Source organism: Oncorhynchus clarkii, chromosome 3 (genome assembly GCF_045791955.1).
Source record: "Oncorhynchus clarkii lewisi isolate Uvic-CL-2024 chromosome 3, UVic_Ocla_1.0, whole genome shotgun sequence".
Taxonomy (NCBI): Eukaryota; Metazoa; Chordata; class Actinopteri; order Salmoniformes; family Salmonidae; genus Oncorhynchus; species Oncorhynchus clarkii.
In genome coordinates this window covers 80,745,434-80,772,521 of record NC_092149.1, presented here as the reverse complement: position 1 = coordinate 80,772,521, position 27,088 = coordinate 80,745,434, and the positions used below count along the sequence as shown (strand labels likewise).

The following is a 27,088-nucleotide window of genomic DNA, read 5'->3' as shown; positions in this document are numbered from 1 at the left end:
TCATTAGAAATGGTATGCCCTTGTTCAGGAAAAAGGGGCTACACCAGGCAGGGGTGGTCAACCCTCCTCCAGCAGCTGGGTATGCAGGCTTTTGCTCCAGCCCTACATAAATACACCCGATTCAACTAAAGTCCCGATAAGCAGCTGATTAGTAGAATCAGGTGTGGTAGATTAGGGCCGCAGGAGGGTTGCTCAACAGCAGGAGGGTGGGCTAGAGGGGTTGATTTGGGAACGGTCCGTTCTCTCTGGTGTGTATGTGTGTGTCTTACTCTTCATGTCGTCCAGGTCGGAGCTAGCCAACATCTGAGCCTCAGCCTCGTCGGTGGGCACCTTCCGGTACACGGCTGTTTCCACGGCTGTCATGCTGCCGATGCAGACGCGCTCCCGCATGTCGTAACTGGTCCGCGGTGCAGGGTGGAGAGGATTCCTCCTGAACCAGCCACGGGTGTTCATGCTAGGGGGGCCCGCAGAGGTGGGGCACCAGGGGAGGGGAACACAGGGGGGAATCACGGAGAGTGCAGAGGGAATACTTGAGTACGTGTGAAAACCCATCATAGAGATCATATTGTATTTGATTCTTTAAACGTTTACTTTTGAAGTATGTCAGGTAACTAACTATCTGTTATCTATTGTGTCAACTATCAACTACCAGTTTCATCTCAATCTCTTCATTCAAAGACTCAATCATGGACACTCTTACTGACAGTTCTGGCTGCTTTACATGATGTATTGTTGTCTCTACCTTCTTGCCCTTTGTGCTGTTGTCTTTGCCCAATAATGTTTGTACCCTGTTTTGTGCTGCTACCATGTTGTGTTGCTACCATGCTGTGTTGTCATGTGTTACCGCCATGCTCTGTTGTTGTCTTTAGGTCTCTCTTTATGTAGTGTTGAGTTGTCTCTCTTGTCATGATGTGTGTTTTGTCCTATATTTATATTTTATTTATTTTTCTTTTTAATCCCAGCCCCCGTCCCCGCAGGAGGCCTTTTGCCAGGCATTCATTGTAAATAAGAATTTGTTCTTTACTGACTTGCCTACTTTAATAAAGGTTAAATAAAATAAATAAATACAAATAATGAAGGACCATCAGCCATAAACCAGTTCAGAATTAGATTTTTTTTTGTCCCAAAGTGTTAGAACTCCAGAATCTACTAAATCCTTCTTTAAAATTAACATGGTATCAAACATCAACCCAGTCTATACGAACAAACATCTTGACTGGCACACACAAACACAGTATGAATAATCTTGGAGGGGTCAGATTGTTGGGTGTAGTGTGGTCCATCATGCAACAGAGGGCACCAGAACACAGCACAGCACTGCAACACTGGCTTCCTCACCCAGTGAATCGTTGGCTGCTTTAACTCAGGCAACAATATCCTAACCTTACATGACATTGTGACTACGTTCCTTTTTTGCTGCTGCAATAATAATAAATCAGTGAGATTAACCGCCCTGCAGAGAGGGAAACAAGTACCCTGGTTGTATTCATTAGGCTACAAGCGGAAGAAAACAAAATGAAACAGGGAGGGACTACCTGGAGTTGTCCAATAAGAAATGTACATTTTCTGTTTCCGTTGCAAGATATTTTTCTATGTTGAGCCCTAATGAATATGACCCTCGACTCCATAGTCTCTGCCGTCCCATGATGAATGCATATATTATTCAATCCATTACCAAATACCAAATATTCTCATAGCTCTGTGTTGATGAGTCAGATAGGTTCTCATAAAGATCCTATCTAGGACACGAGACATGATGGTGACAGGCAAAATGTTTGCTTTTAAGCCATATAAATGTTTTGATTGTTTTTAGATGTTCACTTAAAAACAGATAAATCTACCAGAAGAATCGGGAGAAATGAGCCCTGAATTTTTGAAGTTTTTAAATGAAGAGCATTGTAGAAAGAGCTGGGCTCCTTGTTTGATGAGCCCTTTAAATATCTTCAAATATTGAGTACCGACCTCTGTCATACAAAATAAATATTGTATGCACTGTCCTATTTTTAGTGCACTCTAGTTCTGTGTTTTCTTAGTTCACAATTCATGAAGCATATCATCCCTCTAGTTACATCCCAGTGTCTTGCGGCGAGCTTTGCTAACAAAATAAGTGATGGTTGCTGGTTGCTGCAAATTGAAGTGATCCATACAATTGGCTGATTTGAAATAACATTGTTTCACCACACAGCCAAGTTCCTGTGCCTAATCTCCTGCTAGCTACCGTGACATCGCTTTATGCATCCAAACATCTGATTCTGGGCACACCTGTTGGTGGGCTCTTCATCACCCTCCTCATCCTCTGGTTGCTCCCGAATGTCCTGTTGCGCCTCTTCCAACTCCCCCTCCACCACCTCTGCCGTGGCCAGTGTGGCCTTCTCCGGCGGCGGATGTTGTTGTTCGCTCTCCATGTGGAAGGAAGTTAGTAGGACGGTCGGCTCCAAATTCTCCTCACTCCCCAGGCTAAACTAAGAGGAGAGGGAGTTGGTTACATTGGTCTTAGCATCTCTCCCATAGAGTGGCGCACAATTGGCCCAGCGTTGTCCAGGATAGGGTTTGGCCGGGCTAGCCGTCATTGTACTTGCTCTTAACTGACTTGCCTACTTAAATGAAGGTTAAATAAAAAATAGATGTACAGTGTTTTCAACAATGTGCAAATAGTTGTAGTACGAATAGTATGGGAAGATAAGCAAACTCTCTCTCTGGCACCTGGTTAGACTAGTACTAACAGATCTTCATCTTTCTTGGGTCAGCTACCGCCTGCTCTTTGTAAAACGTCTCAAATTACACAGGAGACCAGAATTCTCTGCCGCCTTCACACAAAACATGTCATGTGTGACAGACATTTCTCTCTGGAGTGTCTTTGAAATGAATACACTGAATGAATATATAACAAATGAATAAACTAAACTTCTACTTGCAACATTCCAAACATTGTATTGGACTCTATAAACAATAAATGATCAATAACAAAAAGAGGTATTCTGATAAGCTGTCAGACATGATCACACATTTCTCTGTTATGTTACCTGCTGTTGGTCGTCGGGCTGCTCGGTGGGCGTGGCTGCCAGGTCCCTCCCCTCTGTCTCAGACTCCTCCTCCTCGTCTACCTCATGGATGGTGGGTGTGACCTCAGAGGGCGCCATGGAGGTCTTTTTGTTCTTGCGCTTCTTCTTGCGCCGGCGTTTGCGGTCCATGCTGAGCACCCGCTTGCGTAGGCGCTGGGGTGGGGGTAGATGGGTGGACAGCGGGTGGTGGGTGTGGTGAAAGGTGTGCCGGTGATCTGTGAAAGGAATGGTAGGCGTTTAAGTGAAAATACCGTCCTCGCCTGCCGGCATAATGAATGCAAGACTTGTCATAAGCAGTTACAACCCTTCTATAATGTTTTTGAACTATCTGACGGTAAAAGAAAACTCATACAGATCCTGACAAAATACTAGACATTTTAAAGCAATTGAATTGTTGATGAACAGACAGAAATGCCCCTGATATTACAAAGGCTATTATGCTTATAACAATTTATGAAGAATTATACTGGCAGGCTTAAGTTAAAGGCCCAGTGTCAGTCAAAAACGTGATTTCCCTGTATTTTATATACAATGAACAAAAATATAAATGCAACATGTAAAGTGTAGGTTTTATGAGCTGAAATAAAAGATCCCAAGATTTTACATACCTCACAAAAAAACATATTTCTCTAACATTTTGAGCACAAATTTGTTTACATCCCTGTTAGTGAGCATTTCTCCTTTGCCAAGATAATCCATCCATAATCCATCCACCTGACAGGTGTGTCAAAAACGCCCCCAACGTCATTTTAACCTCTCTAGCATTCGGAATTTTGGATGAAAAGCATGCCCAAATTAAACGGCCTACTACTCGGGCCCAGAAGATATGATATGCATATAACTGGTAGATTTGGATAGGAAACACTCTAAAGTTTCCAAAACTTCCAAAATCGTGTCTGTGAGTATAACATAACTGATTTGGCAGGCAGAAACCTGAGAAGAAATCCATTCAGGAAGTATTTTTTTTGTTTGTTGTAGTTTTCTATTCAATGCCATTACAGTATCCATTGACTTAGGACTCAATTGGCAGTTCCTATGCCTTCCACTAGATGTCAACAGTCTTTAGAAATTGTTTCAGGCTTGTATTCTTATAAATGAGGGAGTAAGACCAGTCTGAATGAGTGGACCCTACCGTGTCGCAGAGCTTTTTCATGCGCAATCCCGAGAGAGTGCATTTCTTGTTTACCTTTTATATTGACGACGTTATTGTCCGGTTGAAATATTATAGATCATTTAGGCTAAAAACAACCTGAGGATTGAATATAACTTGTTATGGCTGCAATCCCAATACCGGGATCGATATGACAACTACCAGTGAAAATAGAGGGCCTTATATCATGTGTCTTATATCATTTTAAAGCTATTCTCGTTGTTAATCCCACCAAAGTGTCCGAATTCAAATAGGCTTTTCAGCGAAAGCACTACAAACGATTATGTTAGGTCTCCACCAAACCACAATAAGCACAGCCATTTTCCAGCAAAATATAGCATTCACAAAAAGCGTAAAGACAAAATGAATCACTAACCTTGAATTATCTTCATCAGATGACACTCATAGGACTTCAAGTTACACAACACATGCATGTTTTGTTTGATAAAGTTCATATTTACATAAAAAAATCTGAGTTTACATTGGCGCGTTAGATTCACTAGTTCAAAAACATCAAGTGATTTTGCATAGCCACATCGTTTCAACAGAAATACTCATCATAAATGTAGATGATAATACAAGTTATACATGTAGAATTATAGATATACCTCTCCTTCATGCAACCGCTGTGTCAGATTTCAAAAAAGGTTTACGGAAAAAGCAACCCATGCAATAATCTGAGACGGCGCTCAGAACAGTAGCAAAATTAGCCTCCATGTTGGATACATGATAAATGTTTCCTTACCTTTGATGAACTTCATCAGAATGCAGTCCTAGAAATCCCAGGTCCACAATAAATGCTTGATTTGTTTGAAAATGTCCGTTATTTATGTCCAATTAGCTACTTCCTGTGTCAATCGACCCCCCCTTCACATTAGAGTCATCAGACACAGTTCTATTGACTGTTGACATCTAGTGGAAGGCGTAGGAAGTGACAACTCATCCATATCTCGCTGTAATTTCAATGAAACCTTGGTTGAAAATCTGCCACCTCCAGAAAAAAACAGGAAGTGGAATTTCTCAGGTTTTTGCCTGCTATATGAGTTCTGTTATACGCACAGACAAAATTCAAACAGTTTTAGAAACTTCAGAATGTTTTCTATCCAATGTTCTGGGCTAGGTATGTTCTGGGCTAGGTATGCTTTCGCCGAAAATAATTTTATAAATATGACACTGTGGTTGGTTTAACAAGAAGTTAATCTTTAAACCTATGTAAAATATGTTTTGTTTTCTGAATTTTTATAATATAGCATTTCTGTATTTGAATTTGGCGCTCTGCAATCTCACTGGATGTTGGCCAGATGGGACGCTAGCGTCCCATATACCCTAGAGAGGTTAAAGAATTTGGCAGTACATCCAACCGGCCTCAGAACCGCAGATCATATGTATGGCGTCGTGTTGGCAAACGGCTTGCTGATGTCAACGATGTGAACAGAGTGCCCCATGGTGGCGGTCGGGTTATGTTATAGGCAGGCATAAGCTACGGACAATGAACACAATTGTATTTTATCAATGGCAATTTGAATGCACATAGATGCCATGACGAGATCCTGAGGCCCGTTGTCATGACATTCATCTGCCCCCATCACCTCATGTTTCAGCATGATAACTCACGGCCCCATGTCGCAACAGCCTGATCAACTCTATGCAAAGGAGATGTGTCGCACTGCATGACGCAAATGGTGGTCACACCAGGTACTGACTGGTCTTCTTATCCACACCCTTGTAACGTGTAAGCTTGGAGTCAGGAAGCAAGTACAGGGAGTGTATTTTTAAGAAATTAATTAACATAGGCCAAAACATGAAACATGAGAGCATTCAGACATGGAACACAAAACAGAGTCAATAAGGTCTTTGGAAAGAGCCAAAGGGAGTGACAGTTATAGGGAAGGTAATCAGGAATGTACAGGTGAGTCTGATGAGGCGTGGTGCGCATAACGATGGTGACAGGTGTGCGTAACGATGGTGACAGGTGTGCGTAACGATGGTGACAGGTGTGCGTAACGATGGTGACAGGTGTGCGTTAAAGTAAGCAGACTGGCGACCTCGAGCTCCGGAAAGGGAATATGTGACAGCCCCTACTTTTTTTTAAGGGATCTATGACCAACAGATGCATACCTGTATTCCCAGTCATGTGAAATCCATAGATTAGGGCTGTTGGATTCCAGTTTGAAATATACAAATTCATGTTACCATACTAGACCTTATTGATTACTTTACATGTCCAAGGAATGTATGTGTTGGAGTCAGTGGAGTGTGGATAATAACTAGGTCTATGGAAAGTTACTGAGTGAGAAAGGGGGAGGTAGAAAGTTTACATTCTGTTAAAAAATGTTACCGTTAAATCTCATGGATCCTATGGAGGTCTGGTTTCAGTCACTGATAAGGTAGGACAGTCGTGGATTTGGGAGGAGCAAGGAATTCGGCCGAGGTCAGGTCAGATGAAGTGAGAAGGAACAGTCCTATCCCACACACATATATTTCCACACCCATGAAGGTTCTAGCAGGAGGCAGGGCCATGACTACACCAGGACCTAGCTAATTTATTTAAATTGACTGATTTCCTTATATGAACTGTAACTCAGTAAAATCTTTGAAATTGTTGCATGTTGTGTTTATAATTTTTGCTTAGTGTATATTTCCACACTATGTGGTTGGAATAATACTGTGAAATTGTGAAAATTATGATAATGCCCTTTTAGTGTAAGAGCTGTTTGAAAAGACCTCCTGAAATTTCAGCCTGTTTTGGTGGGATGGAGTTTTGTCCTCAGTAGGCAGTACATTAGTTAATAAACCAATAAGAAAGATAATTCCAAACCTCTCTGCCGATAACAGTTAGTTTCCTGTTTCCCCCTTCCCACTCAGAACACTACCAGACAGTCCTAGTAAAATTCTTGCTTGAGAAATTGCTCTTTGTTAAGAAGCTATGTCTTTCTTTTTGACCATTTTAATTGAAAACAATCAAAGGTAGGTACTTAAATGCTACCCAGAAATGGTTTGATATGGAGATAAAAACTTCCTTTAAGTGATACCAAAATATAATTTAAGCCAAAACACATTCCTGTTGGCAAAAATTGATATTCCAAAAACTATGGAGAACACCCCCAAAAAACTGGGTAAGCAGTAGTGTTGCACGAAACTTTGGTACTTTGTCGATTTAAAAAAAATCATAAAACGGTACTAGAATTTTTGTTATGTTCAAATGTTGTCTCACGTGATCAAGAGGATTAAGTCTGTCTCAGAGCGATGAATGAGGTAGTGGAGCTCTTTGCTCTTCACGGGTTAAATGGATAGCAGTCTGGGCTGCATTAGCTCTCCGGGCTGCATTAGCTCTCCACTCATTCTGCACAGAAGTTAACACACTTAAATAATGCAACACAGCATGTGGAACCTGTTAATTGCTGTTCTCAAAACAATGTTCCTACAGGCTAGAACACTTTACAATGCAAGAAGATACCGGTAGCTTCTAGCTTTATAGGCAAACTTTCCTTGCTAGCTAACAGCTGAATTTCCTACAGCTGAATTCACTTTTTCATCTCCCTTGCCTATCATCTGGTTTCCACTAGATTCCATAGCCACAAAGTCAGATTCCACAGCCACTTTCTGCCTAGAAAATGAAGTCATTACTTTCTTAAAGAGACAGCGCACACATTTATAAAAGAAGCGATTGCTTCTTCTATGCAAATGTTGTTTATCACTTCAATAAAATAATATGTTCTAATAGCAGTTGGCGATAAAATAAGTCCTACATTAAAGGGAACATTTGTCATCTGTTGCCCCATGCTATCAGCTAAAACATGCTAATAACTCAATGCATACAAACTCCTATTGAATGATATGCATGCACAAACTCCTATTGAATGATATGCATGCACACACTCCTATTGAATGATATGCATGCACAAACTACTATTGAATGATATGCATGCACAAACTCCTATTGAATAATATGCATGCACACACTCCTATTGAATGATATGCATGCACAAACTCCTATTGAATGATATGCATGCACAAAGTCCTATTGAATTATATGCATGCACAAACTCCTATTGGATGATATGCATGCACAAACTCCTATTGAATGATATGCATGCACAAACTCCTATTGAATGATATGCATGCACACACTCCTATTGAATGATATGCATGCACAAACTCCTATTGCATGATATGCATGCACAAACTCCTATTGAATGATATGCATGCACAAACTCCTATTGAATGATATGCATGCACAAACTCCTATTGAATGATATGCATGCACAAACTCCTATTGAATGATATGCATGCACACACTCCTATTGAATGATATGCATGCACACACTCCTATTGAATGATATGCATGCACAAACTCCTATTGAATGATATGCATGCACACACTCCTATTGAATGATATGCATGCACACACTCCTATTGAATGATATGCATGCACAAACTCCTATTGAATGATATGCATGCACAAACTCCTATTGAATGATATGCATGCACAAACTCCTATTGCATGATATGCATGCACAAACTCCTATTGAATGATATGCATGCACAAACTCCTATTGAATGATATGCATGCACAAACTCCTATTGAATGATATGCATTAACCTGTATTGTGAATAGACCTAGTCTACATCTTGATTTACTCAATTTATCAATAGAGATTTACCATTCAAATAAACGATTACCATTATGTTATGTAGTTAGATGGGTGAAAACCAAGTCAAATTGATTGGATGATTGTACAGTTGATCAAATTAATGCATACATGGCTGTCTCAACTACAAACAAGTACATAAAATGTTCAGATTAAATTATATTGAACTCACAAGATGCCCAACAATTGAACAGAGTAGGAGCCGAGGTTATCTGTCTGGAGCAAGTGGCATTCTTTCACTAATTAGGCTTTTTTTTGTGGTATCATTTAGGTATGGAGTATCGTAATGGTCTCAAGTATTGTGATAGTATACCTGGTATCGGTACTGAAATAACAATTCTAGTATCTTGACAACACTAGTAAGCAGACATTCATGGAATGTTTACTTTGTGTTCTACAAAAGCAGAGAAGATAAAGAAGACTAAAGACTTACACTCAAAATCCTTCTCGTTGTAGTTGGGGCCCATTTTTTCTCCGCCGCTGATCGCGGAGTCAGTGATGATGTTCCCGAACCTCTCCACTGATAATGCATTCTCCCAGTCCTCGTCCTTCTCCTGCTCCTCTGTGGAAAAGTCCTCATCCTCCTCCTCCTCTTCTTTCACATGAATCTGTACAGAGAGAGAGAGAGAGAGAGTTCTTTCCACAGGGCAGGGGGTGAGACAGGGATGCAGCTTAAGCACCACCCTCTTCAACATATATATCAATGAATTGGCGAGGGCACTAGAACTGTCTGCAGCACCCGGCCTCACACTACTAGAATCTGAAGTCAAATGTCTACTGATGATCTGGTGCTTCTGTCCCCAACCAAGGAGGGCCTACAGCAGCACCTAGATCTTCTGCACAGATTCAGTCAGACCTGGGCCCTGACAATAAATCTCAGTAAATAATGGTGTTCAAAAAAGGTCCAGTTGCCAGGACCACGAAAACAAATTCCATCTTGACGCCATTGCCCTAGAGCACACAAACTATACATACCTCAGCCTAAACATGAGCACCACAGGTAAATTCCACAAAGCTGTGGAAGTTATGACATCAAAAGGAAAATAAAATTTGACATACCAATTAGGATCTGGCTAAAATACTTGAATCAGTTATAGAACCCATTGCACTTTATGGTTGTGAGGTCTGGGGTCCACTCACCAACCAAGAGTTCACAAAATGGGACAAACAACAAATTGAGACTCTGCATGTAGAATTCGGCAAAAATATCCTCTGTGTGGAATGTAAAACACCAAATAATTCATGCAGAGCAGAATTAGGCCGATACCTGCTATATATCAACATCCAGAAAAGAGCCATTAACTTCTACAACCTCCTAAAAGTAAACGATTTCCAAACCTTCCATAACAAAGCCATCACCTACAGATATATTAACCTGAAGAAGAGTCCCCTAAGCAACCTGGTCCTGGGGCTCTGCTCACAAACACAAACAGACCCCACAGAGCCCCAGGACAGAAACACAATTAGCCCCAACCAAATCACGAGAAAACAAAAAGATAATTACTTGACACATAGGAAAGAATTAACAAAAAAACTGAGCAAACTAGAATGCTATTTGGCCCTAAACAGAGAGTACACAGTGACAGAATACTTGACCACGGTGACTGACTCAAACTTAAGGAAAGCTTTGACTATGTACAGACTCAGTGAGCATAGCCTTGCTATTGAGGAAGGCCACCTTGGCAATGTAAACATATGTTTCCCATGCCAATAAAGCCCCTTATATTGAAATTGAGAGAAAGAGAGCGAGAGAGAGAGAATCAGAGAGAGACAGAGAGAGAGATATGTACAATTACCAAGCCCTGCAATGCCAAGAGCTGAGCAAAGAAAAGAGTCCCCTCATCCAGCTGGTCCTGGGGCGGAGTTCACAAACCTGTTCTACTAACACACTGAAGCCTCAAGAGCAGAACATCCAATCAATCAGGATAAACCAAATTACAACACAGTCAAAACTATATTGCTTATTGTGAAAAACAAGCACAAACACAAAGCAATATGCAGTGCTATCTGGCCCTAAATCGACAGTACACTGTGGCTAAATATTTGACAATGGTTACTGATCAAAACCTTGACAAAGTACAGGCTCAGTGAGCACAGCCTTGCCATTGAGAAGGGTAGACACAGGAAAACCTGGCTCCCTGTAGAGGAAAGGCTGTGCAAACACTGCGCAACAGCAGAACCTGAGACAGAGCTGCATTTCCTGACAAAATGTCAAAAATATAAAACAAATTTGAAACCCTTATTCACCTGTCTGATGAGAGTAGGCTACCCGTCCTGTTGGGGGAGGACGCAGAGAGCTGTGGGTTGGCAGCGCACTACATTGCTGCCTGCCATAAGTTGAGGGACAGTGTCTGACAGAACAATCAACCAGCACATGTACTCTACTGTATGCTTATTGTTATTGTTGAATGTATGGTTATTTTATCACTTGGTTATTGTTGTTACTGTTGTACCGTTGACAATTTTGATTATCATTTTTATATTGTAAATATCCAAAATAAGCTTTGGCAATATGTACATTGTTACTTCATGCCAATAAAGCAAATTGAATTGAAGTTAATTGAATTGAGAGAGCGCGCAAGACAGAGAGAGAGAGAGAGACAGAGACAGAGACAGAGACAGAGACAGAGACAGAGACAGAGAGAGAGAGAGAGAGAGAGAGAGATACAGAGAGAGAGAGAGAGAGAGAGCAAGACAGAGAGAGAAAGACAGAGAGAGAAAGAGAGCAAGACAGAGCGAGAGAGAGACGCAAGAGACAGAGAGAGAGATGAGAGTGAGCGAGACAGAGCGAGAGCGCAAGACAGAGAGAGAGAGAGCAAGACAGAGACAAAGAGAGAGAGCAAGACAGAGCGAGCGAGACAGAGCGAGAGAGAGAGAGCAAGAGAGAGAGAGAGCAAGACAGATCGAGCGAGACAGAGAGAGAGAGAGAGCAAGAGAGAGAGAGAGAGAGAGAGCAAGACACAGAGAGAAAGACAGAGAGAGAAAGAGAGCAAGACAGAGCGAGAGAGAGACTGCGCAAGAGACAGAGAGAGAGATGAGAGTGAGCGAGACAGAGCGAGAGCGCAAGACAGAGAGAGAGAGAGATGAGAGTGAGCGAGACAAGCGAGAGCGCAAGACAGAGAGAGAGAGAGAGAGAGAGAGCAAGACAGAGAGAAAGTGGGAACTGTGTAATTACATGTTGTCAATGTCACAGATTCAGCTCTTACAAGCGCTTCATAATCAAGCTACTTATATCAAGTTGCTAGGTATCTAATTATTCCAATGTATTACAATATTTACCAAAATAAACTAACTTTCAGCGTGTCAGCAAGTTGTCACAGTGCAGACCATTCACCGGGGTTCGAAACGGGAAGGGTCAGTTACAGTTACAATTTTATTATATTTTTATTTCACCTTTATTTAACCAGGTAGGCCAGTTGAGAACAAGTTCTCATTTACAACTGCGACCTGGCCAAGAAAGCAAAGCAGTGCGACAAAAACAACACTGAGTTACACATGGAATAAACAAACGTACCGTCGATAACACAAGTTGCATCAGTTTGGGAAACCTTGTGCTAGTTAGTACTATGTATACACAAGGGGACCTATCACTACGGCAACCAACTCAGGGTCGATGTAGCAAAGTGCTGAGAGAGGAAGTGAGGCTAACGCACTGCTGGTCCCTCTACTAACACACTTCTGTCCTTCCTTCATCTGAGAGACAGTCCCAATGCCGGGCTGCGTTTACACAGGCAGCCCAATTCTGATATTTTGCCCAATTATCGGCAAACGAGCTGATCTGATTGGTCGAAAGACCAATTAGTGGAAAACAATAGCAGAATTGGGCAGCCTGTCTAAACACAGCTGTAGTTATACAACAAATTTCAAGGCTCCCGAGTGGCGCAGCGTTCTAAGGCACTGCATCTCAGTGCTAGAGGTGTCACTACAGACCCTGGTTCGATTCCAGGCTGTATCACAACTGGCCGTAATTGGGAGTTCCGTAGGGCTGTGCTCACAGACGCCATAATGAGACAAATACAAATCATCTACAAAAGTACATAATCACAGTGGGTTTCTAGAGCTGAGGCGGCCTAACCCTTTAGATCTCATTGGCCTCCAGAGGCTTTGATCTGGGCTTTGAAGTCAAGAAGGGGTCTGTTGTGAGGGTCACAGACTAGAAGTGGGTGGTGTTTGCTAAGGTGATGAAGGACCAACCAACAGGGGTCTGTTCATTTTACTCATTTAGCAGATGCTCTTATGCAGAGTGACTTACAGTATAGAGTAGGGATGCACAATATATCGGTGAACATATCGGGAATCGGCCGATAACAGCTAAAAATGCCAACATCGGTATCAGCCCGATGTCTAGTTTAGCTGACGTATATATATATATGCTGTGTTGCACGTGTAGCGCAAAATTTTACAAGGCATATATATATATATATATATAAAATGTTAACATTTTGCGCTACACGTGCAACACAGCATTCTTAACCTAGCCCACAATGTCTGCTGTGTGGATCGAGCAGTCAACAAGTCGAGCAGTCATTTGAAAGAGTAAGAACATTGCAGAGAGACAACTCAAAGGCGAAATCCATTAACGGCAAGATAATGGAATTCATTGCCCTTGACAATCAACCGTTCTCTGTCGTGGGTGATGTTGGCTTTCGCGACTGGTCGAGCACCGGTACACACTAACGTTACCAAGTGCGCTATTGTTCAGATATTGCCCTACCAGAGTTACACAGAAATAGCGTCACTGCTATGAGCTTCACGACATACTATGGAACGCCGGTTGGGTCTTTGCATGTCAAATAACACTATTTAACGCGTTAACCTCTTTGATCTCTAGGGCCGCTATTTCATTTTTGGATAAAAAACGTTCCCGTGTTAAGCGCGATATTTTGTCACGAAAAGATGCTCGACTATGCATATTCTTGAGTTTTTGAAAGAAAACACTCCGAAGTTTCAGAATCTGCAAAGATATTGTCTGTAAGTGCCCCAGAACTCATTCTACAGGCGAAACCAAGATGATGCGTCAACCAGGAAATGAGCAGAATTTCTGAAGCTCTGTTTTCCATTGTCTCCTTATATGGCTGTGTTTGCGCAAGGAATGAGCCTACACTTTCTGTCGTTCCCCCAAGGTTTTAGCAGCATTGTGACGTATTTGTAGGCATATCATTGGAAGATTGACCATAAGACTACATTTTCCAAGTGTCCGCCTGGTGTCCCTGCGTTGAAATTGGAGCGTAAAGCCAGGTGCAATTATTTTTCCATTTGAGAGCAAGGAGAAACCAGGCTTCCACGAAGGATATATCATTGAAGAGATATGTGGAAAAACACCTTGAGGATTGATTCTAAACCACGTTTGCCATGTTTCAGTCGATATTATGGAGTTAATTTGGAAAAAAGTTCGCGTTTTGAGGGCTGAATTTTCGTTTTCTTTTTTTTTTTTTTTTTTTTTTTTTTTTGGTAGCCAAATGTGATGTACAAAACGGAGCTATTTCTAATACACAAAGAATCTTTTTGGAAAAACTGAGCATCTGCTATCTAACTGAGAGTCTCCTCATTGAAAACATCAGAAGTTCTTCAAAGGTAAGTTATTTTATTTGAAGGCTTTACTTGTTTTTGTGATAGTTGCCTGCTAAATGCTAACGCTGATGCTAACGCTAAATGCTACGCTAGCTAGCTACTGTTAGACAAATTATTGTTTTCCTATGGTTGAAAAGCATATTTTGAAAATCTGAGATGACAGTGTTGTTAACAAAAGGCTAAGCTTGAGAGATAGCATATTTATTTCATTTCATTTGCGATTTTCATGAATAGTTAACGTTGCGTTATGGTAATGAGCTTAGGTCTATAAATAGAATCCCGGATCCGGGTTTGGTCGTCGCAACAGGTTAAACAAGGTTTTCATTTTACACGTCAAATAACACACAGTTCTATTATAGTATGTTGGGTGTTCTGAATTAATGTAATTCTCCGGAAATTTTCCATGGGAAGTTAAGCCCTGGAATTTTGTGAATTTTGCTTGAATTCATCAACAAAATGTTTGCTTATAACAGTGAACCTTTGTTGTGGGATACACATGAGGCAATTCTAGGTCTTGTGGCATATTTTGGTTAAACTATCCCCAATTCAATGGAACTGCAACCCTCTGCATGCACAGTACATTCTAACATCACATGTACAGTGCACTCTTCCATCACATGTATAGCTGATTCTCAAGATCTTGCACACTAATGAGATATTACTGAGCCCACACTACTACACTGTCTAAGCCAAGGACTACATGCTTTCTGGTACGTCTTGATTACAATACTGGGTGGGGTGAATATATTTTATATGACATAATTTTATGTTAACTAGTAAATAGTAGCCTACAGCAAACTGTGTTTAAATCATATCTAACTTGTTAACCTCTCTAGGTTAGGGGGCAGCATTCGGAATTTTGGATGAAAAGCATGCCCAAATTAAACGGCCTGCTACTCGGGCCCATAAGATGATATGCATATAACTGGTAGATTTGGATAGACAACACTCTAAAGTTTCCAAAACTGTTAAACTAGTGTTTGTGAGTATAACATAACTGATTTAGCAGGCGAAAAGCTGAGAAAAATCCATTCAGGAAGTCGTTTTTTGGGGGGTTTTGTAGTTTTCTATTCAATGCCATTACAGTATCCATTGACTTAGGACTCCATTTGCAGTTCCTATGCCTTCCACTAGATGTCAACAGTCTTTAGAAATCGTTTCAGGCTTTTATTCTTATAAATGAGAGAGTAAGACCAGTCTGAACGAGTGGACACTAACGGGACGCAAAGTTTTTTCAGGCGCATGTGCATTACTCGTTTACCTTTTATATTGACGACGTTATTGTCCGGTTGAAATATTATAGATCATTTAGGCAACACAAAAAAAAACATCTGAGGATTGAATATAAACATCGTTTGACATGTTTCTATGAACTTTACGGATGCAATTTTGATTTTTTTTATCTGATTGTTTTGACTGAGTTTGAGCCTGTGGATTACTGAAGAAAACACGTGAACAAAACTGAGTTTTTTGGATATAAAGAGACTTCATCGAACAAAAGGAACATTTATTGAGTAAATGAATGTCTTCTGATTGCCACCATATGAAGATCAAAGGTAAGGGATTCATTTTCTCTATTTCTGAGATTTGTAACGCTTCTGCTTGGCTGGTTAATGTTTGTAATAATTTGTCAACTGGACTATATTCTGGGCTAGGTATGTTCTGGGCTAGGTATGCTTTCGCCGAAAAGCATTTTATAAATATGACACTGGTTGGTTTGACAAGAAGTTAATCTTTAAAACCTATGTAAAATATGTTTTGTTTTCTGAATTTTTTATATGAGCATTTCTGTAATTGAAACTAAACTAATTAAAAACTAATTAAACTTTTGTTATTGACCAAATACTTATTTTCTCCCATAATTTGCAAATAAATTCATAAAAAAATCTGACAATGTGATTTTCTGGATTTTTTCTCCTCATTTTGTCTGTCAAAGTTGAAGTGTACCTATGATGAAAATTACAGGCCTCATCTTTTTAAGTGGGAAAACTGGCACAATTGGTGGCTGACTAAATACTATTTTGCCCCACTGTATTAGTGTCACGCCCTGACCTGAGTATTCTTTGTTTTATTTATATATTTTGGTTAGGTCAGGGTGTGACATGGGTGATGTGTCTTTTTTACTGTCTAGGGTTTTTTGTAGGTTTATGGGGTTGTTTACCATCTAGGTGTTTATGTATGTCTGTGGTTGCCTAGATTGGTTCTCAATTAGAGGCAGCTGTTCATTGTTGTCTCTGATTGGGAACCATATTTAGGCAGCCATCTTCTCTGGGTATTTTGTGGGTTATTGTCTGTGTAGTTGCCTGTGTCTGCACTGTTTATATATAGCGTCACGTTTTGTAAGTTTGTTTTAGTGTTCTTTCTTCATTAAATATAGAACATGTATTCATATCACGCTGCGCCTTGGTCTCCTCCATTTGATGAACGTGACAATTAGTGGCCACCCTTGGCATTTTTCCTATTTTGTTGCCTTACAACCTGGAATTAAAATATTTTGGGGGGAGGGGTTGTGTCATTTGATTTACACAATGCCTACCTTTTTGAAGATGCAAAATATTTTTTCTTGTGAAACAAACAAGAAATAAAGACGAAAAAACTTGAGTGTGCATAAACTATTCACCCCCCCCAAGTTAATACTTTGAAAAGCCACCTTTTGCAGCAATTAGAGCTGCAAGTCTCTTGGGGAATGTCGTCTCTATAAGCTTGGCACATCTAGCCACTGTGATTTTTGCCCATTCTTCAAGACAAAACTGCTCCTGCTCCTTCATGTTGAATGGGTTCTGCTGGTGTACAGTAATCTTTAAGTCATACCACAGATTCTCAATTGGATTGAGGTCTGGGCTTTGACTAGGCCATTCCAAGACATTTAAAATGTTTTCCCTTAAACAACTAGAGTGTTGCTTTATCAGTATGCTTAGGGTCATTGTCCTGCCGGAAGGTGAACCTCCGTCCCAGTCTCACATCTCTAGAAGACAAACAGGTTTCCCTCAAGAATTTCCCTGTATTTAAAGCAACCCATCATTCCTTCAATTTTTATCAGTTTCCCCACAGCATGATGCTGATGTTCTCGGGGTGATGAGAGGTGTTGGGTTGCGCCAGACATAGCATTTTCCTTGATGGCAAAAATATCAAATTTAGTCTCATCTAACCAGAGTACCTTCTTCCATATGCTGGGGAGTCTCCCACATGCCTTTTGGTGAACACCACATGTGTTTGCTTATTTTTTTCTTTAAGCAATGGCTTTTTTTCTGGCCACTCTTCCGTAAAGCCCAGCTCTGTGGATTGTACGGCTTAAAAGTGGTCCAATGGACAGATACTCCAATCTCAGCTGTGGAGCTTTGCAGCTCCTTCAGGGTTATCTTTGGTCTCTGTTGCCTCTCTGATTAATGCCCTTCTTGCCTGGTCTGTGAGTTTGTGGGAGGCCCTCTTGGCAGGTTTGTGCTGCCATATTCTTCCCAATTTTTTAAATAATGGATTTATTGGTGCTCTGTGGGATGTTCAAAGTTTCAGATTTTTTTTATAACCCAACCCTGATCTGTAGTTCTCCACAACTTTGTCCCTGACCTGTTTGGAGAGCTCCTTGGTCTTCATGGTGTCACTTGCTTGGGGCCTCTGGGGCCTTTCAGAACATGTGCGTGTGTATACATATACTGAGATCATGTGAAACAGATTGCACACAGGTGGACTTTATTTAACTAATTATGTGTGATTTCTGAAGATAATTGGTTGCACCAGATCTTATTTAGGGGCTTCAAAGCAAAGGGGGTGAATACATATGCACGCACCACTTTTCCATTTTAAAATGTTTTTCTTTAACTTCACCAACTTGGACTATTTTGTGTATGTGCATTACATGAAATTCAAATAAAAATCCATTTAAATTACAGGTTTTAATGCAACAAAATATGAAAAATGCCAAGGAGGTGAATACATTTGCAAGGCGCTGTACCTAAATGACCTCGACTAACTGGTGCCCCCACACATTGACTCTGTATTGGTACCCCCTGTATATAGCCTCGCTATTGTTATTCTACTGCTGCTATTTAACTATTTGTTACTTTTATTCAGTTTTTTACTTAACACATTTTTCTTAACTTCTTAAAGCATTATTGGTTAAGAGCTTGTAAGCAAGAATTTCACCTGTTGTATTTGGCGCATGTGACACAAACAATTGATTTGAAGTGTGTATGTCTGTGTGTCAGTCAGGGTTTGGTTATTTTTAAGCATGACAGTGACACTCTGGATGTGGTCTTTCTTCTTTGAGTTACCCTGACACATAGAACATGACTGGATGCCATCCCTCAAATCTGTACTGATGTCTTTACGCTACAGGCTAATGTCCAAAAAACTACTGGAGATGCTTCACTCTACAAGGTCTGAGTAGAATCTCCTGGGGTCCAGGAATTTTTTTAAACAAGTACATTTTTTCACTTGACCAATTTGGACTATTTTGTGTAAGTTTATTACATGAAATCCAAATAAAAATGAATTTAAAATGTTGTAATGCAACAGAATAAGAAAAAAACAGCAAGAGGGGTGAATACTTTTGCAAGGCACTGTATCAATACATACAATACATACACAACACATTCCGGGCCTTCCTTTCACACCGATGCATTTCCTAATGAAGCCGGTGACGGAGGTGGTTAGCTCATCGATGATATCGAAGTGTGATATTGATGCTATCGTCAAGATAGTATGTTCATATGAGTAGAATACTGTACTGTCAAGCTCACTAACACAGATGATCTCTCTGTAAAATAAAAACAATTCAAATCAAATCGTATTGGTCACATACACATGGTTAGCAGATGTTATTTAGAGTGTTGCGAAATGCTTATGCTTCTAGATCCGACAGTGCAGCAGTATCTAACAGGTAATATCTAACAATGCCACAACAAAACCGAATACCTAACAAATTCCACATCAAAACCTAATAATACACAGATTCTAGTAAAGGAATTGGATGAGAATATCTAAGTATAAAATATATGGATGAGCAGTGACAGAGGAATTCCCTGTTCTCCTGGGTGTCCACAACTGTAACTACACATATCCTACTGCTCTGTTTTGGACTCAAGGTGCTGGCACACCACCATAAAAACGGCACAAAAAAAGTCAGATTGGTGTGATTCACTTTTCTGTTTGATTAATGTTTTGTCCAGTTTGACATATTCAAACTGCATTCATCGGGTTGAGACAATGTGCAAGTGTCTTTACTGTACATTAAATAAAATGAAATAAAAAAATACAAAATAAAAACACAACCATTTGTTCTAAATCTCTGCTTCAACTGAGAAAAGGACACCTGTAAACAAGCAAAAGCACAACTTTGAAGTATATTGCTTTTGACAACTATCTATACTCAACACAAACATGTGGGCCTGAACAGTGCCGTCTTTTCGGCACACACATTTTATCTGTCCATTGTATGAATGGTAATTGAGCGCAGTAAAAAGGTTATGGATTGCATTTACATTTGTTAAACAAGCAAGACAAAAAAGAATGGATGGCGCTGGGAATTCAGGAGAGGCCTACAGATGTGTTTGTAGGCTCTTCAATAGGGCTCTGAGTAAACTGCAGACAGAAGGCTGCAGGCTGTGCCAGATAAGAGGTGAGAGTACACATACAGCTAGCAGACTTCTCCATTCCCACAGCTGGTCTTCTGGAACCTATATAACATCCATCCAGCATCACCAGTTAACAATGATCCATCTTGGGCACACATTTACCTAATCCAAGTATGTGGTCACAATGTGCCCTCTCCCCCCCGCACATGCTAGCGTGGGTGAACCTGCGTTTGTTTACACGGCCGTAATGTCTGTGTTTGATGTTGCCTTGTGTATATGTGTCAACCTGCCATGTACATCACCATTGCAAACCCAGTCCCAGCTGGTTCCTGGGGATAGGGCATGTGGTTCATTTAACCCCCCTTGTTGCTATCCCTCACCCATCTGCAAGTTCTGCAGGCTCTAGTTTTGTCTAATCTTATTGTCCAATTGTGTGGTCCAGTGCTGCAAGGAAAGACCTAGTTAAGCTGCAGCTGGCCCAGAACAGAGTGACACATTTTGCTCTTAATTGTAGTTCCAGTAATTGTAGTTCCAGTAGTTAGCTACACTGCTACATGGTAAAATTGTAATTAACGACTGAAAATATTACCACGTTTGACTATAATTTAACTACCACTAAGCTACACCATCGCACGCTAAGGTGGACCCTATGTCTCTTTTGGTTAAGCTTGACTGCTCTTTCAACCTTCACCACAGCTAGGGTGAGGTGGGCTACACTGTAAAAAATGAGCCACGGGCTTAGTAAATATTGCAAAAGAAAATAATAGATTTTTACTTAAAATAATACGTTTTTGGTTTTACTTACATTTATTTATATGTGTTGAAAAACTGGCATTTGCAAATAAAAATCCAAGGTAATGTGCTGCTAAATTTGAACAAATATTTCTAAGTCACAACTTAAAAATATTATATTCAAATTATTATTATGTTGGACTGACATGCTAGATCTAGTTATGAACTTCAATGGTGCTTGGAACATTTCAACAGACATCGTCTTGATCATTCTCCTCTGGAATGGCCATGTGGCAGGTAAGGACCAAATTATCACTTGGAATGTAGTTGTTTCGATCGCTCTCCACATATTTTAGAAGTCAGAAATATTGGAAATATTGGTGGAAAACTTTAAATAATATTCGAAAAGCCTTTAGCTAGCTATATTGCCAGAGTACGTTTATATATTTTCACGTTGATAAACTAGCTAGTTAACGGCCATGATGTCTGTATAGTTAGCTAGTGGTGGGCATGCTACTAGCTAGTTAACGGCCGTGATGTCTGTATAGTTAGCTAGTGGTGGGCATGCTACTAGCTAGTTAACGGCCGTGATGTCTGTATAGTTAGCTAGTGGTGGGCATGCTACTAGCTAGTTAACAACCAAATGGATTGAACACGTTAGGCAACAAAAAGTTAACACGGAATTCCGGAAAATAAAACCGCATTTGGGAAAAAATAACAATTTCATAGGACCCTATTCATGTTTTACTCAATGCGTTGTTGCCCAGGCAGGTATTGACAATGTGTATCTTGCTTATTTTAGAATGAGATAGCATATGGAGGCAGCAGGTATAGCCTAGTGGTTAGAGCATTGGGCAAGAACCAAAAGGTTGTTGGATCGAATCCTCGAGCTTACAAGGTAAAAAGCTGTCATTCCGCCCCCAAACAAGGCAGTTAACCCACTGTACCCCCATAGGCTGTCATTGTAAATAAGACTTTGCTCTTAAAACCTGTTGGGACTCCAGGGGCAGTATTTTCATTTTTTGGAAAAAAACATTCCCGTTTTAAACGGGATATTTTTTATGGACAAGATGCTAGAATATGCATATAATTGACAGCTTTGGATAGAAAACACTCTAACGTTTCCAAAACTGTAAAGATATTGTCTGTGAGTATAACAGAACTGATGTTGCAGGCGAAAGCCTGAGAAAAATCCAATCCGGAAGTGCCCCAGGTTTTGAAAGCGCTGCGTTCCAATGAGTCCCTATTCAGCTGTGAATGTGCCATCAACGAGCTTACGCCTTCTACGTATTCCCCAAGGTGTCTACAGCATTGTGACGTAGTTTTACGCATTTCTGTTGAAGAATAGCCGTAGGCGGCCACATTGCGTAAGTGGTCACATGGTGGCTCCGAGAGAGATTCTCGCGTAAAATACAGAGGTAGCCATTACTCCAATCGGTCCTACTGAAAAACAAATTGTCCCGACGGATATATTATCGAATAGATAATAGAAAAACACCTTGAGGATTGATTATAAACAACGTTTGCCATGTTTTTGTCGATATTATGGAGCTAATTTTGGCGTTGTGGTGACCGCAATTTTCGGGCGATTTCTCAGCCAAACGTGAAGAACAAACGGAGCTATTTCACCTACAAAAATAATCTTTTGGGAAAAAATTAACTTTGGGTATCTACCTGGGAGTCTCGTGAGTGAAAACATCCGAAGTTCATCAAAGGTAAACTATTTAATTTGATTGCTTTTCTGATTTCCGTGACAAGGTTGCCTGCTGCTAGCAAGGCATAATGCTATGCTAGTCTATGATAAACTTACACAAATGCTTGTCTAGCGTTGGGTGTAAAGCATATTTTGAAAATCTGAGATGACAGGGTGATTAACAAAAGGCTAAGCTGTGTCTCAATATATTTCATTTGTGATTTTCATGATGCAAGCAATCTGGATGTAACTTTACCTAAGGAGGCAAGGTGGAGTTATACCCAGAATTCTTACAGATTACAAAATCATGAACTCTCCACAAATGCTTAAAGAGTAGGGTTTAAGGGGCAATTTCAGATTAAAGTTTGAAAACCTTTATTCAAAATTAAAAAAGGTGTTGTGTGGTTCTTTTTGCATTTTCCCTTGTATAGAAATAATATTTTTTTTGTAAATTATCCCAAGTATATTGAGGTAACTATTTGTTTTTTAAGTATAGTTGTGAGTATATATTTAATTAGTAGGAAACCAAATTAAATACATTTTACTAACCTGAGTACCCATACGTAACTGAGCAAAAAACATAGAATATCAATTACGATACTGAATAAGTTCAGCAAATTAAACTTACAATATTAGTTCTGTAACTGATTAAATTAAGTACATCAAACTTATAACATTAGCTCTGGGACTTGAAGGACTTCAGCAGGTCAAAAAAAAAAACTGTTCTGAACCTGATAAAATTAAGTTGAATGAAAGCAATTTGAGATCCTGTTAGTTGTATGCACTTAATATATTTTGAGTTTGAAATGCACTAAAAGCAAAGTATATTATACTTAAAATATCCTCCTTGTTGGATTTACTTAAAAGGTTGATGCAAATAGTTACCTAGATTTTTTTTTAAGTAAAAGGGGCACAATATTTTTTACAGTGTGAGGTGGGATAGTTTGGGGTGGATGAGTTGAAGTGGTATTTTATTAGGATGCCCATTAGCTGTTGCAAAAGCAGCAGCTACTCTTCCTGGGGTCCACACAAAACATGAGTGGTGTAGCTAACTACTGGAACTACACACTACTGTTTTACCATGTAGCGGTGTAGCCAACTACTAGAACGACAAACTACTTTTTTAGCTCAAATAAAATATGGGTGAAGGAGCGGCAGGAAGCCTAGTTGTTAGAGCGTTGGGCCAGTAACCGAAACGTTCCTAGATCGAATCCCTGAGCTGACAAGGTAAAAAAATCTGTCATTCTGCCCCTGAACAAGGCAGTTAACCCACTGTTCCTAGGCTGTTATTGTAAATACGAATTTGTTCTTAACTGACTTGCCTAGTTAAATAAAAGGTTAAAAATAAAATATTATTTTATTAAAGAAATGTGTTTATTTGTTCATGAGGATACTGTGCAGTCTACAATACATACTGTAGTAAACATGGGAACGTGCCTAATTCCTTACATAAGCAGGAGCAGGCCATGTCTGTACTACAGAATGCGGGGCACGCGGGAGACCGGTGTTATTTCATAGTTGTGATGTCTTAACTATTATTCTACAATGTAGAAAATAGTAAAAATAAAAGACAAATCCTGGAATGAATAGGTGTCCAAACTTTTGACTGGTACTTACTTAATTCATTTGATTAATTTTAAAGGTGTTTCTATTCCATTAAAAACCCTCTGGGTTTCCGTTAAGACGGAACAGAAAATATGGAGCTCTACAACGTGATGCTCATAAATTCAGAGTGTTGTCAGTTTGTAAATTCAGACCGTTTCGCGCTCCGAGCTGGACACTCGGACGAGGAGTCCGGTTTATTTGAGCTTCTGGCCTTACAACGGCAGTCAAGCACCCAAGGCAACGTTGGCTCGCTTGCTAGCTACTACCAGGCACAAATGAGACCACTGACCATTTTACTCGCCCTAGCAGAGCTGGTAAGGAAGTTTGTGTTAACCAGAGCGTTGGTGTCTGTAACTGCGCTCCTGGAAAGTTAATTACGATTTTTTTTGCCAACGTTTACTGACACCTGCCATATTCAACGGGTGTTGAGCGCTTGCAAATTCATTATTCTGCTCTCTGGTACACTCAGATGAGAGTGCTCTGAAATCGGAGTAGATAGCCAGAGCGAATTAATGAAAGCACCCGAATGTCCAGAGAACACACAATGACTATACCATTTAGCTAAGCTAAGAATGACGGGAATAATCAATTCAATAAACGTTGGGTAGTTAGATATCCTAAAGTTAATACACTGGCAAGTTTGATGCATAACTACTAACATTAGGTAGCTAGCTGACAAACCAGTACATACTGCTGTAATGATATGCTATGTGGTTCGTAAGGATTGCATACCTAACACATTGTCAGCTAACATGATGTGTACGGTAACTTATTTGAAAAGACATTACTTTATTACATTGAGTAGCAAGCTACCCCTTGGTCGTTAGGGCAAATCTGGTCAGTGATAGGTTTTTTTTCATACCTAGCTCGGCTATTAGACTATTCTTTACTAAAGGTTGAATAGTCTATTGTTCAGCTATTAGCCCCCCTCCCCAACTTGCAACTCATTGTTGTTCCGATCTCATTCCTTTCCCTCTTCCACGTGTCATCATTCTGCGCCTGAATGGTTCGCTTGTGGTCATGCTGGCAGGATATGGTAGCATTTTCGGTTGTGCATCAAGAATTTTGCATACAGTAGAAGGTTTGTAAGAAAGTGTGGTTATTCACAGGCAAATTGTTATGCTATAGAGGTACATGTGTCTTTTTGTTGAGAGCAAAACTTTTTTTTATTTTCAACCAAAAATAATTGTTCTGAAAGCAACCTTTTTCTGACACAAAGGAAGTCATAGCGGACACCTACGAAGAAGGACTGTGTGATGATGGCATCTCAGGTAAGCAGCACTGGGCACATTCTTCTGTCCAACTTTTACATAGCTAGTAGTTAGCTCCTACGATTCAGTGTCGTTCATAACATTCTAATAAATCATGCAATTATTATTCTCAAGCTAATTTAGCTATGCCTGTTCTCGCCATTTTCAGTTGAATTAATCTAACTTTCTTTCATGGCAACTCATAAGCAGGCCATGTCATATTTGTTTCATAGTCAATATATAATCATATTTCATGACACGTAATGAACAACCACAATAACAGTCTGGTGTTAAACTTTCTGCACTGTATTGACGTGTCCTGAAAATGACATCTGTTGCTTTAGAGTGAATGGTCATATCTCAGTTATTGTTTTCATATCTACAATAAATAAGCAATTTTCTTTACTTTCAGATAGCGAGCTGATCAAGGGGTCAGGTACACTTCGATAGATGTCTGCGTCACATACAGTTCTACATCTTCTACACATGCATCTTCTATTGACATTATCTTCTATTGTTTGTCCTCATATGTCTGTTTTTCAGCATAAAGCACTCTATAGCCAATTAGTGTGGACACCTGGTGAGACTACACACACACACAATAACAGTCTCTCTCCTTCACTTCATCCCCCTTCTCCCTAAATCCTCTAGGTTATATCAGCTGTGTTGGTGAACCCCTCCCGCATCTGAACTGGCTGACACAGACGGCACAGCGTGATCATAGGTGAGAGGTCACTTGGTCGGGTCAACAGGAAGTATTATTAAAGAGATGCATTACATTGAAATACAGCTAGAGATGTAGTCGCCCCAGAGTTAATGATCCAAGGTCAGTTTTGCATTTCACCTCCTGATGATTCTGATGACTGACCATGTTAAAATAAAAAGAAAACAGGCTTAATCATGCTCTCTCCATCTGTCTCTCATCTGCAGGTATGTGTTGATGTGCGAGAGGAAGCGAGAGGAAGCCAGTCCCGTCATCGCCACCTCACCAGCTCTTAAAATAACTTTCGGGCCAACTGGGGGCCCAGTTAAAATAACCTTCGGGCCAACTGGGGGCCCAAGGCTGGTTAGGAGACACCACATAATTGTGATTAACGGAGAGAATATTAGGGTACCACTGTAATTCATTAATCATATGCTGTCTGTCGCTGTTCTTACCTCTTTCCCTTTTCTGTCTTCTACACCTCTCTCCCCACCTCATCTTTCTTCCTCATTTTATAATGCACACCGTAAGTACAGATTATAATTATGATAATTATAATATAAATTCAATGCATGTATTATGTATTTATAACACCTGGATAAATAACTTCTTTCAATAAAGTGTTTCACATTCTCCACTGGTTGAAATTAAGTATCTCATTGAAATAATATCCTGTGTCCTCAGATTAATGCAGTTGAAGTCAGATATTAATATTTTCTTTCTGTATATATGAATTACAAAATCAGCCTCTACTTAAATCATGTTTCTAGTCTATTGCATAGTTACAATGTGTAATCATTGATGTCCCAGGAGCAGGAGTGGTAAACACTGTTGAAGTGTATAATTGTAATACATACATGCAGACACAGCATCATTAAAAAAAAATTTTGATATAACTGAAAAAGATTGTCTCAGAGATTCATACCTGAACCGCACCTTTATTTGCCAAGGAAGAGTTCATGATCAGTGAATATATTTAATGTACAGGCTACAATGTGGGAATCTCATGCGTGGTAATAACAACAGTATATGTATATAGGACTTGCATCCTTGGCACAAAGATATTATAGTCTACTCTATCCATAGGCTTCATTAATGCC

The 27,088-nt window shown here is 40.0% G+C and overlaps 1 protein-coding gene across 4 annotated transcripts in view; it reads right to left on the bottom strand.

Moving 5' to 3' along the window:
* The window catches only part of LOC139405498 (anion exchange protein 3-like), a 108,381-nt gene that overhangs the window by 58,040 nt on the left and 23,253 nt on the right, over positions 1-27,088 (bottom strand). For 3 of the 4 annotated variants that reach the window (XM_071147868.1, XM_071147867.1, XM_071147871.1), the window contains exons 3-6: positions 9,298-9,472; positions 3,024-3,277; positions 2,263-2,462; positions 270-454 (exon numbers count right to left, since the gene is read on the bottom strand). In XM_071147868.1, coding sequence (XP_071003969.1) covers positions 270-454; positions 2,263-2,462; positions 3,024-3,277; positions 9,298-9,472 — 814 coding nt within the window. Of the gene's footprint in view, positions 1-269; positions 455-2,262; positions 2,463-3,023; positions 3,278-9,297; positions 9,473-27,088 lie in introns of those variants that run through there. The other variant, XM_071147870.1, reaches the window with a different exon arrangement.